This window comes from Pleuronectes platessa, chromosome 1 (assembly GCF_947347685.1).
Source record: "Pleuronectes platessa chromosome 1, fPlePla1.1, whole genome shotgun sequence".
Classification (NCBI taxonomy): domain Eukaryota; kingdom Metazoa; phylum Chordata; class Actinopteri; order Pleuronectiformes; family Pleuronectidae; genus Pleuronectes; species Pleuronectes platessa.
In genome coordinates this window covers 7,325,904-7,340,789 of record NC_070626.1, presented here as the reverse complement: position 1 = coordinate 7,340,789, position 14,886 = coordinate 7,325,904, and the positions used below count along the sequence as shown (strand labels likewise).

General features: G+C 40.3%; 1 protein-coding gene across 1 annotated transcript in view; it reads left to right on the top strand.

Annotated features, from left to right (window-relative positions):
* cdh8 (cadherin 8) overlaps positions 1 to 5,287 on the top strand; it is an 86,916-nt gene extending 81,629 nt beyond the window's left edge. The window contains exons 9-11 of the mRNA XM_053419625.1: positions 484 to 601; positions 4,381 to 4,632; positions 4,794 to 5,287. Of these exons, the coding sequence (XP_053275600.1) occupies positions 484 to 601; positions 4,381 to 4,632; positions 4,794 to 5,287 (864 nt within the window). The remainder of the gene's footprint in view (positions 1 to 483; positions 602 to 4,380; positions 4,633 to 4,793) is intronic.
* The last annotated feature ends 9,599 nt before the right edge of the window (positions 5,288 to 14,886 follow it).

Genomic DNA, 14,886 nt, shown 5'->3' with positions numbered 1-14,886 from the left:
CTGTCTTTCATGTCTTCCTCCAGATGGCACAATACTTCCCTTAGCCAAAATTCCTGGATAAGTACTTAGCATTCTCCTTCTCATCAATCGACCTCATTCAGGGGACCTGCGTACGTACAATAGGGAGCTTTATTGAAAGGTGGAGGGGAAAAAAGGAGGAGCTGAAAAAAGAGAAACTGTCCTGCAGGGCCTGAATTCTAATTTCCAATCAATCATAAAGACATACGGCCCGATAAGACCTATGATGACAGATTAACAGATAGAGCCAGGAGCTGGAAAGTGTGCCAGACTAGACAGGACCTCATTGATAATAATCTCAAACTCCAGGAATGAATAGGGCATATATTTCATCGGGTGTGATCCAGCCCAGTATTACACTGAGGCAATCCTGGGTGGCAAAAACAAAGTAATGAATAGGCTGCCTCCTCTAATGGCTCTGAATCCTCCTCTGTAAATCTCCTGGTCTCTCTGTTTTCAACACAGGTGATCCAGACTGTCAGCGCAGTGGACAAAGACGACCCGATACAAGGCCATTACTTTGACTACCGTCTCGTCCCGGAGATGCTCAACAACCCCAACTTCACCATCAAAAACAACCAAGGTGGGAGACAAAAGAAACAAGGAACACGGAGCAGCAGCAGCTCTTTTGTGGCAGAATGACTGAAGTTTCTCTAAATTTCTCAAATGGCTTTCCAGTCCAATCTCTAACCCGCGGCATGTTAGCCGTACTGGAGATGAAATCTGGTGGATCAGTGTAGCTCACAATTAGCAGATGTGAAATTGTCTGGACACCGGCTTCTTTTTACTCCCCAGTGCGTTTTGAGGGAAACTAAATGAATGGGATCCAAATGGCTTCTCCTGGTAGTCTTGCAGCTCAATGTAGGATGACTTCCTACGAGCTGTTGCAGCATGGCAGATGGTACTAAATTTATCTACTAAATACTCTCATCGGTTTACTTGCCGTTTCCCTCTTGTGTTCATCCAATTCCTATTCTCCTGCAACCCTCTCCATACAATGCTTTGAAACAGGCTGTGTGTTCATCATGACGTTGTGTAATGTTTTCAGCTCAAGGCAAGAAGTCTTCATATGGTACTGGCCTTCTGTTTCGACACAGAGCCTGCAGGCTAACTTACTGCAGGAGGAGGAAGGAGTCCTTAAAAATCAGGTCATCAACTTGACTACGTGTCTTTAGACAAAAACCAAAAACCTTTATATATAGGTACATTAGCGAGTAGGAGGAGAGGTGTAATAACTGCAGGGAATGCAAAGAATAGCCTTGGCTAGGTATACTGAAACCCCATCTGAGACATAAAGCGATGATTATAGGAAAAATATCTATTTCCTGTAACATACAAAAACCTTTTCAGAAAATCTTGAGTCAAAAATGAAACGCTGTAATGACATAACATGCTCAGATTTGCTGGATCACCCTGGAAATACAAGAAGGTTCCTGAACCCTGCCCTTTGTTAAAGGCCATTTAATAGTTTCCTAAAATGAGGTTACAGACAAACAAATTCACTAGTAGGCCGTAGCGCAGCTCTGCATTAGTTTGAACAAAACCTCGTATTTTCACTTGCCTGAAACCAAAGTAATGATGTGTTGTGGTTCAGCTCTGTATATTACATACCACCAATAACCACTTAGCGCTAATTCCAAACAGAGGATAGAAGCCCATCGTACCATACCCCCCAGCACTTCAGTGTCTATTTCTATCTGAACGGGCAGCTGTGGGAGACACTTCATTGAAGAGCGGCAGGTGCCTGTGAACCTCTGTGTGCTGCCGTTGTTTGGCGATGATCAATCTAATTGTAGGGATCGCACAATGAAGAGGTTAGGGGGTTGCCCTCGGGGGGGGGGGGCATTTTCTGAGATTCTGACCAGCTTTAGCACAAGATATTGAGGAGTCTGGTGTGTACGCATTCAGGAGAGTATTCCATTGTCAGTGCTAACAGTGTGCCAGAAATGAAACAACTTCCCTTGTATAAATTGAAAAATGAACTCATTAGTGACATGATTTGCACTCACTAGAGAGAAAACCTATGCATAGGCCAAACAGAATCTTTACATTTTAATCAAGCTACACACTCAACTATAAATTATCTCCTAAATGTGGCAGATTTTTTTTCTTCAACAGTTAGTCCTTTGGGAAACAGTGACAACTTAAAAAAAACTACAAATTCCTAGGGCCCACTCCTGCTCAGGGTCCACAACCAGATGTAATGGTTTCTTGCCTGACCAATACCACATTCTTCCACCAAGTTTCATGAAAACCTGAAAATCCTTGAGAGCCAATCTGTCCTCTGTGACTGACATTACTGAGTCAGTGACAATGACTCGTCCCTACTAATGCTAATGTAGCAACATTTTCCAGCCTTTAGCATTTTCCTGTAATTGTTACTTGTGGCAACAGTGGCTGCTGTGTGGTAAAAGCTAATATGACTCATTTTGAAGGAGAAGTGGATTATTTTTGTCTCTTTTACAGCACATAGGCTTGTGATTGGCACCAAAAGACAGAAGAGAGACATTTCTTAGTTTCGTGAAGGCACCACATTCGTGTCCGTGCTGTAAATCAGTCTTTGAACCAAAAGTTTGGTGCCATACACATCCTGCAAATATCACTATAACTCAAATAACATTTTAATTGGTATAGTCTTTTTTTCTGTTACGTTTTCCATAGCTTTGCTTTAATTGTGTTAGTGTCGCAAAAGAAAAAATTGTAAAGTACCCCAGCCTTCCTGGTCAGAGGGTTGGAAGGCAAATTAGGATTTCTAATTATTTTTGACTGCAAAAAGGAAAACTTTTAGAATGGAAAAGTTTCTCACTGAATATCTAGTATGGCATCAGCACATACTCTTAAGCAGTTTGAGTGGTTGAAAAATAAGAACACATGAGAGCAATTATTCATGTTTATGTTTGGCATTCACATGGAAAACTGCACCACTTCAATTTGAACTTGCACAATAAAGCTGCAGATGTTACCACATGCACTCACTGAGTGGTGTAAAGAAATCAGAAACACTTAGTGTGGTAAGAGGTTGTAATATTCATCCATTGGTAGGCAGGAATTGATTAAAATTCACCTTCACAATAGTGAGCATTTGTATGCTTCTTCCAATCCATTGGTATTATGTTAATAAGTGGCGTTTAAGTCCTACTTGTTTGGCATTTATAAATGAACTGTGTGTAGTCACTCACAATCTTGAGGGACTCCTGAAGTTCGGAAAGTTGTCAGACTGTTAGTGTCACTTCTGCTGTCACTCCTGTCATTTGGAGCCTCCCACATTTTGCATTATTCATAGCACAAGGCTTATTCAAATGAGCCTTTTCTTTTCTCATGGTGAGAATTAATATTTCAATGTACACAGTGTTTTCATCAGAACCCATCAGTCACTAGATGAAACACTGTTAATGTGCCCTAATATATAAAAGATAATAAAAAAGCAGTCTAGAGACTCGAGTGAGTTCATTTGTTTGAAGGTTATCGACATAACAGTTTTCTAGCTGTAGCAAGAAATGTTTAATTCTATTTTTTTTTTGTTATCAATAGTTGCCAGAAAAAGAGAAGAAGACCCTTATTTGAGGACAAGCCGTGACGCTTTACTGTCATTGATACTTGCACTACTGAGAGGTCCAAATGAAATGGGACACATTGGTACTCGCAAAGCAAAGCGCACCACTTTGTGGCAGCACTCGTGAGAAAATAAATCTGAGCATATGTTCCCATCAATTACAGATTGTGCAAAGCAAACTTTTTATCATGAGGCATTCTACTGAGTTTGCTCTGTGAACTCGGCCAGTTTCAACATAGCCTGTCTCTCCACAGCGTATATATCAGCAGATCCATGTTCCTCCCTTCATGACATTGTAACCTCCTGCTGTGAGGCAAAGGTTAGACTATCAGAAGTCTTGTACATTTTCCATAAGATCAGCAGGAGTAGAATCTTATGGGAATGCAAGTGTTTGATAATTTGAGCAGGGTAGGGAGAGCCGGCTAATGAGCAGACAGTTTCACAGAAGTGCCATCAAAGAGCAGCTGGCACCTTTCTGGGTCGACATGTGCCATCTCCTAAGTCAGTGTCGCCTTCCATGGTCTTCCATTCCTCCGGCTTTCAAAAGGCAGCGCAAAATCGGACTTGCCTTTCTTCAGAATTTCCAAATTGGACTGTCAAGAAAAGGGAAGGTGGCTGAAATCCAACCACTATACGAGAATGCTAAAAACGCTCAGTGACGATTGATGTGAAATGAGTTTACCCTCACCCTGGACTGATCTTAACACAATTTAACATATGGGACTTCAGTGTGCTGCCACCATGAATATGAATGGCTTTCAACCGCATTCTCACCAAAGTCCATCTCTGTCTTTACCTCTCTCCAACAGACAATTCAATCAGTGTTCTAGCCAAGCATGACACTTTCCGACGACAAAAACAGGAGGTGTACTTCCTGCCAATCATTGTGACAGACAATGGGAATCCACCAATGAGCAGCACCAACACCCTGACCATTCGGGTCTGTGGGTGCAGCAAGGACGGCATTGTGCAGTCTTGCAACGTGGAGGCCTACGTCTTACCCATCGGCCTTAGTATGGGAGCTCTCATTGCCATCCTGGCCTGCATCATACTGCTGTTAGGTGAGGTATATTTTTGTTTCAGAATTATACCATTTACAAATCTGGATGATGACCTTCATATATTTGTACTGACTGACAATCCACAGCTTGACCTGGACTTCTTCTTTTTGTCTTTGTTTCCGTCTTTGTGTCTTCCCTTTTTCTGTCTTTCTTTCTCACAGTAATAGTAGTACTATTTGTCACCTTGAGGAGACACAAGAATGAACCTTTGATTATCAAGGATGATGAGGATGTGAGAGAGAATATCATCCGTTACGACGACGAAGGAGGCGGCGAGGAGGACACGGAGGCCTTCGACATCGCCACACTGCAGAACCCAGACGGCATCAACGGTTACTTGCCACGCAAGGACATCAAGCCCGACCTGCAGTTCATGCCCCGAGCCGGACAGCACTCAGGCCCCAACGGCGTGGATGTGGACGAATTCATCAACGTGCGGCTCCACGAGGCAGATAATGACGCCACAGCACCGCCATATGACTCCATTCAGATCTATGGATACGAGGGCCGTGGATCCATTGCTGGCTCCCTCAGCTCACTGGAGACGGCATCATCAGACTCGGACCAGAACTATGACTATCTTAGAGAGTGGGGTCCACGCTTCAGAAGACTTGGGGAGCTCTACTCAGTGGGCGAGAGTGACCGCGAGACCTGACCTTTGGTTTGTTAGAAAAAAAAAGACCTTTGAGATTTCCTTTTTCTGTCCACATACTTGTCTATTAAACGCTAGGGGATTTGCTGGCTTTTAGAAACAAGTGTTTAAAAAGACAAAAAAATCAAAAAAAGTTAATATCAAGGGAAGCCACCTTTTTGTAATCTTATTAGAGTGAGGTATAGCAGTCGTCATCCACTACATCAAGCGCATTGTAATTGTTGAGCCAAGCAATGTCTTTATTAGGAGATCCATGATTCTTGTGGGGTGTTACTTAGATTCCGTTGTGGAGTGTCTAGCAGTATTTTGGGTATTAGTCATTCTGTGACTGCCAGTAGCAGAAGAACCCTGGTTTTGCTGTTGCCCAATCAAAGGAAATAATGGGTATTATTGGGTTCTCTGAAGCTTGAGTGGACACTACACTCCATTCACCATGGACTGCACGCTGGACTGCAGAAGCTGCAGAGGGACCCTTTGTTTTATGTCTGGCTGCCGAGGCCGCACCACTGACCGGTGACCAGAAACAAAACGATGAAGAAAAAGCAATATATGGTCTACATTACAATAATGAATGTACGTATGATTTGAAAAAAAGACAAACCAGTATTGGCTTTAAGGTGAATTTGTTATCATTTGATATGTTCTCTGGTGGCCACATTTATAAAGCCCGGAGAGGCTCGCTTTATACAACCCTTTGTATTTACATGCTTCAGGTGTGGGTCGCAAGTGTTATTAGCCTATTAAAGACTGAAATGAAGACAAAAAAGAGAAATGTAGAAACTCTGAGGCCTTCTTTTTACAGAAGCAACATTAAATACAATTGTAATCTACTGTTTTTTGACAAGAGACGTGTTGATTCTTCATTACTGTTGAGTTTTTGTATATTTGTTCTTAAATCATTTTTTTCTGTGCTGACAATTTCAAGTGAGTGTGTTTAGATGATTTCACATTAAGCTGTTTTTCAACCATTAGACCACTATTTCATAACAGCCAAACCTTATCATGAATTTACTGCAGTTGATGACATAGACTAGATGTAAGCAGGCAACAAGAGCTCTACGTTACTGTAACAATGCACATGATCGAATTAATTGGGACTGCAGGAGATGGGACCTTTCTGATAACGTGCTAATTCTGTGTAAAATATGTCTCATAACATATTTTGGGGTACAGCCAGTGACCGTCTGAGCACAATAGTCAAATCGATACTTGCTACTTGTAGTATGTGACTCCCTCCTAACATCACATTTAGAAAAGGTTGCATCAGCCCAAGAACAATGAAGATACGAGTCCCGACCATGTGCATATTGTGCTTACACTGTATGATATCAGATAAAAAAGACTTGTACTGTACATAGAGTTACTGCTAACGTCATTAGCTTTCAATGAGGTGGTAGATTTTGTCTCTGCACGTTAGCTCTTGCACATAATGAGAATCTCAATGGCACTACAGCTGCGTGCATACTCAGTTTGTACTGATACAGTTATATGGCAGTTCTCGGTAGACTAAACAATATATATGGAATAGTCCTACATGCAGATCATATTTTCTACTGTGCTTTAATGCTATAAATGTGTATGTTCAATTATTTACTCCCTGTACTGTAATCTAAGATACCCTGTATTGTTTCCTACTTTGTGAAATATATTTTTATAAATATTTGTGAATGGTTGTGGTTTCTTATTCAACTGTGGTGTCAATAAAAACACAAATTGCAGATAAAATTATAAAATTATGTTGTTAAAGGACCAATCCACTGAACGGGTTCCTTTTTACTTAACCGCACCCGCCCACAGCCGTAAGCTCTGTACTGGACCCAGCCCAATATATTACCATTACCTTCAAGTCAAATCCAGACCCGTTAACATATGACACGCCACCTGACCTGTCACCCATGATTAAACACACATGCTACAGACACACTCAATCATCAAATAGGTTATAGCCTATGTTCCTGTGAATTGTCGCAGCACCTGTGCTCCTGCAGCTTTCATTCTTTTTTTCCTCTGCCACGTTATAATTAGCTTGCGGCTATCAAATGCTAATACACTGTGGCACGTTTTACAAGCAGACAAACCACTGAAAACATATTAATCACTGGCTACTTCTTTCTTTATGTGATTCATTTGAATGCTCCAGCTTTATTTGCGTTGAGATGAAGGGGTCAAAGGTGGCGTCGCAGGCTTTCACAATAAAATAAATCCTTGCAGCTGACAAGGCGTCATAGAAGCTGAATTATGCATCTTGTTGTTTGCGATAAACCAAGAGAAGAAGAAGGAGAAGAAGCTGATTGAGATGTTAAAAATACTACGTAATCTCTTTCATATCTGGCTTCTCCAGATCAAAAAAAGAAATACTCACCCGCTGCACGCCTGCTTTCATTAAATAGCTTTAGAAATGTACCTAGATGATGTCAGAGGTACAATATGTCATCAGTGTTATCTGAGCTCAGGTATTTGATCCTGCATTTATTATAGAAAGTCTGTGTATAGAGTCCGAAAGACTCAGGAGTTTGTTACGTCATGGAGGATCCAACAAAATAAGTTATTGGTTGCGTTTGGGTTGATGTGGACCTGTAGGTACCAAACTCCAGCCTCGGCTTTTGTAACTCAGATTTGAACCGCTCCTTTTTAAATCTGGCTCGAGTCCCCCAGCTTCATGGAAATCCTGTTCTTCTGTAAATTGCCCCAAGAGTACCATGTCTGAAAGAGATACCAGCAGTGCACCCTCAAATACAGTTCTGTTTATTGTGAAGTTCAATGGCTTCTCCGACAGCAGTTTGACTGAAAGTGAATACACCACAAGAGTGAGGTGCAACAATGCACAGCAAAAAAGAAAAACTCCTTGATCATCACAGAAAAATACTCGACAAGAGAGTCGAAGAGGAGGGAGCACAACTGTAGCGGTCCTCAGAACAGCAGGACGGCAGATCTGAATCTCTCTGAATACATCTGGCAGATTTATGTGTCATAAAACAGTGTGATAAAGACAACAGCCACCCTGTACCGTTATATCACCCAGACTGTTCTTCACTTAGTCACTGAGCATATTCTCACCCCGCACTCCTTGAATACTATTTCAGTCAGTTTCCTCTGTCTTCCTTGATGCTGTGGAAAGAAAATGGAGGTTTAACCCACTCAAAATTCTATTTATTATACCTTTACAGTGCACCTGAAAAGCAGCGACTAGATAAGGAAATGCATCAACTTGAAGAAAAAAAATGTCACATGCTTATCAAGTTCCCTTTCCAGCAGCTCCTCCTTGGCTTGAAAATGTCTCAGATATTGAAAGGCGACATTTCATCTCTTAAAGTTTCTGTTGCTTGCTGAGAGTATATATTAATATATTATCTTAACAGTGAGCCGTGTGAGTCTCACATCATGAAGTTGGGACAAACAAAACTTTTAGGAGGATATAATCGACGCTGTCACACTGATAGGAGCATTGAAGTCCTATATATATATATATTAGTAAAAAAGGGTCACAATGAATCACTTTCTTCATCATCATCATCATCATCATCATAATCTGTGTTTTATCAGAGGGAAAAAGTATGCTTGTGTATTAAATCGTAGTTAGTTATTCTAGTGGCACAGAAACTATGTACCCATGGAGAAACTAATTTTGCAAGAAAAATCCGTAACTGTTTTAGTCTGGGATGTAAATTGTGATGTTGTGTTGCAATCACACAAATCCGTGATTGTTTTTTATTTTATTAGCAAAGATAAGATATCGTTCAATTTCCCATTTTCTTGCCTCTAATCCTTATTCCTATCTTTATTCCTCTTTGACAATCTCCTCTTTGTTAATCTGGAAGATTAGACTTTTGTGCAAGTTATCTGATATTGAGGTTTTTCACAAATAAAAGCTTTTGATCGAATCAATTACTAACTGTGGCTCAGTGAAGTCAAAGACATAAAATACTATGTCTATATATAGCGCCTGTAGTGCGCACACACACAGGGATAATGTTCTTGTTGATTAATATAGTAGTCACAAACATGAAACACATTTAAAGTCAGAAATCAGAAATATCAGAAATCTTATCACCTGATTCCACATTGCAACTTGCATCCACCTTTTTCCAAACGTGCTGTTAGTGTTTCAGATGCATTTGCCCTCTGGGATTAGAAGTGATGTTAAACCTGGTAGCTGCTATCTGTATGTACCTGATCCATTAGTCAAAAATCAGCCACGGAACACATTTTACCCACCGATAGCTCCCGCTAAATGTTAGCACAAATTGTTTTTCTGGAATGTGCGACCCCGGGAGGTCAGCGGCTCATTTGTAGTCAATCTCCATGCTCCCCCCCCCCCCCCCCCCCGCTGTGTATGTCTGCAGGTCTGACAGAGGTTGCCTAACTAAACAGTAAATCAAATTATCTTCTCACTTTTGTCACGTAATGGAAGTGTCCCTTGGGTGACAACCCTGCACTTGTTGTTGCCTGCTGATATGTGCCAGATTTCAGAAGGCAGGCCTGTGGCTCTGGCTCTCCTGGTGGAGAAACTGTAATTACTGTTGCCTGGCAGAGATGCCCCCAATTACAAACAAACTTTGGTGCATACAAATTGAGAAAGCTTATTTCTCCTCTGGATTTTGAGATATTTATATCATGGGTTGAAACTGTCCCACCCAATAATATTTCTTCTTTTTTTTCAGATTTAACATTGTATTGTTCTCGCGGCTACATTAACCCCTTTAGGGGACCCTGCAGCAGAAATGAGCTGTGGATCCCAGCTGACTCCATGTTCCTCCTCCTCCCTTTGTATTGTGTATCTGGACCCCTTCAAGTGCCTATCAAACACACAGCATACGGCTTGGCAGATTAATTATATTTTGCCTGAAGGTGGAATTCTACCGGGCCCCAGGTTTGCTGTGCGCCAATTAGTTACCGGTAATTTGATTAAACACTCATTTCTAATATGCACCATGTAAGAACAGCATCAACATAAGTAATACGGCTTGTAAAACTAGATTTCCACATGAGGACACAATTCAATTTAAGTTAATAATGAATTATTTATATGTTTACTAGAGTAGCAGAATCCAGCTCCAGATCCATGTCTTCAAATTTATTTTTGGACATAGTGAATTTAATTTATGTTTGTGAAAGTATTGAAAAATTACATTTGCAAAATGAGTCAACGCAAATCTCTTCCATAGGCCATGTGGCAGTTACTGAGTATAATTTACCAAACTCCCTGTTGTTATCTGTTTTAATAGCCAGATCCTTAAAGAGTATAATGGATATTTTGATTTTACATTTCGAAATTACATTTCAATTGGACATATCATTTGTTTTTCTTTGGCTTGATTTTTTTATTTTTATTTGAGACCACAGAAAGTACTGGTGAGCAAGAAATGTGCAAACCTTAAAGCTTAACTGGAGGATGCTGAAATCAAATGAAATCAACTAAGTCTTAAAACAAAGAAGAAAGATCTCCCTCGTGGTAGAAGCACGTAGTTTATTTTTTTTACCTCATTCATCGTTTTTTTTATATCTCAATGTTGGAATTTTCTGCATTTACATACACACTCATATACATTTCTGTGGTTTGTGTGAACAGTCCCTTTATAGTCCTGATCTGTGATTGTGAATGCTCCCAAACTTTGTACTAACTAATTCAACACTATCTACCTGAAACATGGTGAATTAGGGGTCTCTTTTTTTGCCCAGAAGGAAAATATAGCACAACAAATAAACATCTCACCATATGAAGGTCAAACCACGAATCTGGAACCCAATAATGACTATAATTAATTATATATCTTTAATCTAATTTACAGCATTGTTCAGTAAGACTTTGTATTAATTCAAGCTACTTCATTAGCCTCTCCACCCTGTATTAAAAATAAGGCACCGTGAAATTTTCTCTGAGACAAATGGTTTTCTTACCTTTTCTCTCGATAACAAAGTCCCGAGAGAATTCACAAACAAACCAATTTCTTTATTATATGAATTTATTCCCTCATTATGATTGAACTTATTCAGGCGGGATAACCTTAACGGTAACTTTTTTATAATTAAGTTCCATCAAACACTGTTTACATGTCTAATTTAGTCCACTTTGATCTTCTGAGGTTGCTGCGAGAAACGTTCCACAACATCACTACAAAAGAAAATCAAAGTAAACAGTGCGATCAGGTGAATATGTACGTGGTGGAATAACTGGACTGGCCTAAACAAAAGATAATGAAAATCATCCTAGATTAAAGGCTCACCCTCTCAAAGTTTGTTATACACATAGAATTCCAGGGGCCCATATTCTGTGCAGAAAGAGAATCAGTGTAATGGTCTAACCAGTCTTGTGTTTGCACCATTGGTCACCGAACCGCCAAACCCCGTAAACACCATATGGTCCCAGCTGTCAGTGGAACTCATTCGGCAAGCAGTTTTCAGAGTTGTGTTGACATGAGGGACAATGTTTCCAATGGTAGTTTCCAAAACTTTGACATCCAGTAAGAGCTTCACTTTTATTTGTGGCCTGTTTTCTCAGCACATGACCTGTAATTAAAATGACAATAGAGACATGTTTTAGTAATGTAGAGGAGAAAACAAATCACAAATCCAACAGACACAGTTAGTAAAAAAAACACAATGTATCTGTTTACTTAGTCTTTGTTTGTTCCGGCACCCACAGCTGCTGAGCAGGTGGAAATGCAGGTGGGTGGAGGTGGAAGCTCGTAGCAACTTTATTGTTCTGGCATTGTAGTGGGTGTAAAGTTATTATTCCAAACAAGTGCGGGCAGGAAAGTACGTTTTTAAAGCCAGAAACCTGTGCACAAATGCAAGTAATTGTTAAATTATTGGTTTTGAGTTACACCTCCGGCCTTCCCCTGGAGAAAACATTACAATCGCTTTGTGTGGAAGGAAGAGGAAAGGAGAGAAAATCAATCCTATTACACCTTTTAATTCAGGACCAGTGTGTTCGTGTGCTGAGATTTCAGCAGAGATGATAACTGTTGTTTTGATGCAATGCTCACTAACTCGATGGCCCTAATCACGCACCACGAAGTGTGTAATTGACCCCCATCTTGCAGTTAGCATTAATTAGCACCTCTGTTTGTGGACAGCACAGCTGGCAGAATTGCACCATAACTGTCCCGTCGTTTCCACGGTGCACCGCTGTCTCGGCTTTAGCCAGATGACGTCTGGAACCTAAATCAGTTTCCTGAGCCGGCTGGCCCCTTCACAGCTGCACACTGGATGAAGGAAGCTTCACCCTGCTGGACGACAGAGCCCGGCTCATGAGCAGATGCATGGGACTGTGTGTGTGGATAATCTTTATTTGACACCGCTCTGTTTGACGTTATTACAGCTGGTTACTTAACAGTCACGTCACGGCATCCTGGGATTCCTCTTTTCATTTTCTTCTCAAAGAAAGCATCCTGAGTAGATGAGGCGTTTTACCCAGATCGTATTATGTCCTTTTTAAAATTGTATTCCAGTGTCTGTGTATGCTCGAAAATGTCCCAAAGTCCTTAAATAACCAATGTTACATTTAAGGCTACACTGTGATACGGTTGCTATTCCTAAATTTCCCTCGGGATCAAGTATCTATCTATCTATGTGAAAACCATATTTTCATGTCCTGCACACGGTTTGCCCAACCCTCATGGGTTTACAAGAAAACACACATGCTGCTGTTAGAGACTTCTTTCTTATCAGTCGGTCTATATTAATAATGGATCAGATCACTACATGCAGTGTGACAGGGGTCACTTTTAATGACAGACCCACATGTATGTCTCATCTTTGCAGCTCCCCGTCAGCCCTCTCCTTATTTTTATCTTGTCTTAACTCAGTGTTTTGGTTTTACTGCGGCCCAACTTTCGTTTTATTTTTCCTAGTATTTTTGTTTTGGGCCACTCTCTCCACTCTCGCAGCATGGCTGTCAGCGGCTGAAGGCAACTGTTTTTTTCGGCCCCAAAAAAACACTGTTTGCTACTTGCCCGGGACATAACAACTAACAGTCAACTCGAAACTGGATCTGAATAAATGCCAATGCTGCTCCGCATCTGCTGGATTTGTTTCCGCTGATCCACGACCCCCTAAAAGAATCAGTCACTTGTGGTCTCACCTTTTTGCATTCATCAATTTATCTGGAAATCTGGTAAAAGGGAATTTACATTATTAAAAGTTGTTTGTCCCTTATGGCTGATGTGACCAAGGGTGGAATCCTCAAACTGAGTTTAGGGGTAGTGAGTGGGGAAAGTGAGAGGATGCCTTGGACAAACTCTGGAATAATAAACTTAAATATAACACACCACATGCTGTCAAAAGGCATATCCTTGACTTTACTTCAGGTGCCAGGTTTTTCAGGTCTTTTATATTTTATATTATTATTGTTATCTGTATTTTAACCGATGGTTTTCTATTCTGCAGCACTTTGTACCTTAAGTTGGAAAGTTAAAGCACTCTTTTAAAATGAGTTATTCTTGTTATTGTTATTAATGTGATTGATTGAATATGCACTTAAAGCGAATACTCAACGAAGTGGAGAAATACTTCAGCTGCTGCAGATGGAATGCCTAGAAAGGGCAGAAAGTCTGAAAACGTATTGAATAGAAATGTCTGTTCAGAATTGAATGGCACCATTTTGAATTTGACAAACTACAACACAGAGTAACCAACTGTTATTCATTTCACATTCAGGGCAATCTGTACCTAATTCTTCAAAAAAGAAATTGGGTATGGAATTTGTTTATTGTCTACATGGCATTTTATCTCATTATAGTAAAGTAGTAGGAAGTGCAGTGTTTACCACAGTGTGTCAAAGACAGACAAGTTCAGTGTGTGTACCTCTGTATTTTACTTAGGCTAAATCACAATTACCGCACATGAATGTTCCACTTGTAGCCGACAATCATGTTTTAATCAGTCTTCATTTTCAAATTGCTTTCATAAGAATCCACCAATATTTTGCTTTCAAACTTGTTTTGTTTCTGTCATTCATCCGACAAAGCTGAGACAAGGAGCCTTGGGTTTGTCATAATAGACCTTAATTAGATTATGAAATGTCAAACCAGCATGTTACTCCTGATCGCTCACTGAGCTTGAAGACTCTCACAGTTGCCATGAAAAATCCTGTTTTCTAGTAGATTGTTTAATAACGGAACAATATTTTGAGACATGATCATTTATCATTTTCATGTTTGTATTTTGTTGGCAACACTTCAAAACAAAGCAAATAAGTTCACAAAGAATGAGAGCTGGTGGCACTCCTTTTGGGGGAGGCAAAAAAAACACTGTAAGTAATGGAAATAAGAGAAATCATGAGGTAATGATGCGTTCCCCCGTACGGCTCGGTATGATGCAGCACTCTACTGGAGGGAACACAGAAAAGTAACTAATCTGTACATAATAAGCAAGTAATGATTAGTTATTGGTTGTGTGCCATTGAGCAGCAGATTCTGAGGTAATCGGGAAGGATTCGCTAGTGGTCAGCATGTACAGTAATGCACAGATACTAGGAACTAATAACTAGACACTGGCTCATTAACTAAGTGTGTAGAAGTGTGCTCTTCAGCATCATTTAAATTGTATTCAGAATCCAATGTGTTTAATGCCTCCTAAAGTCCTATATAAACCATGTGTCA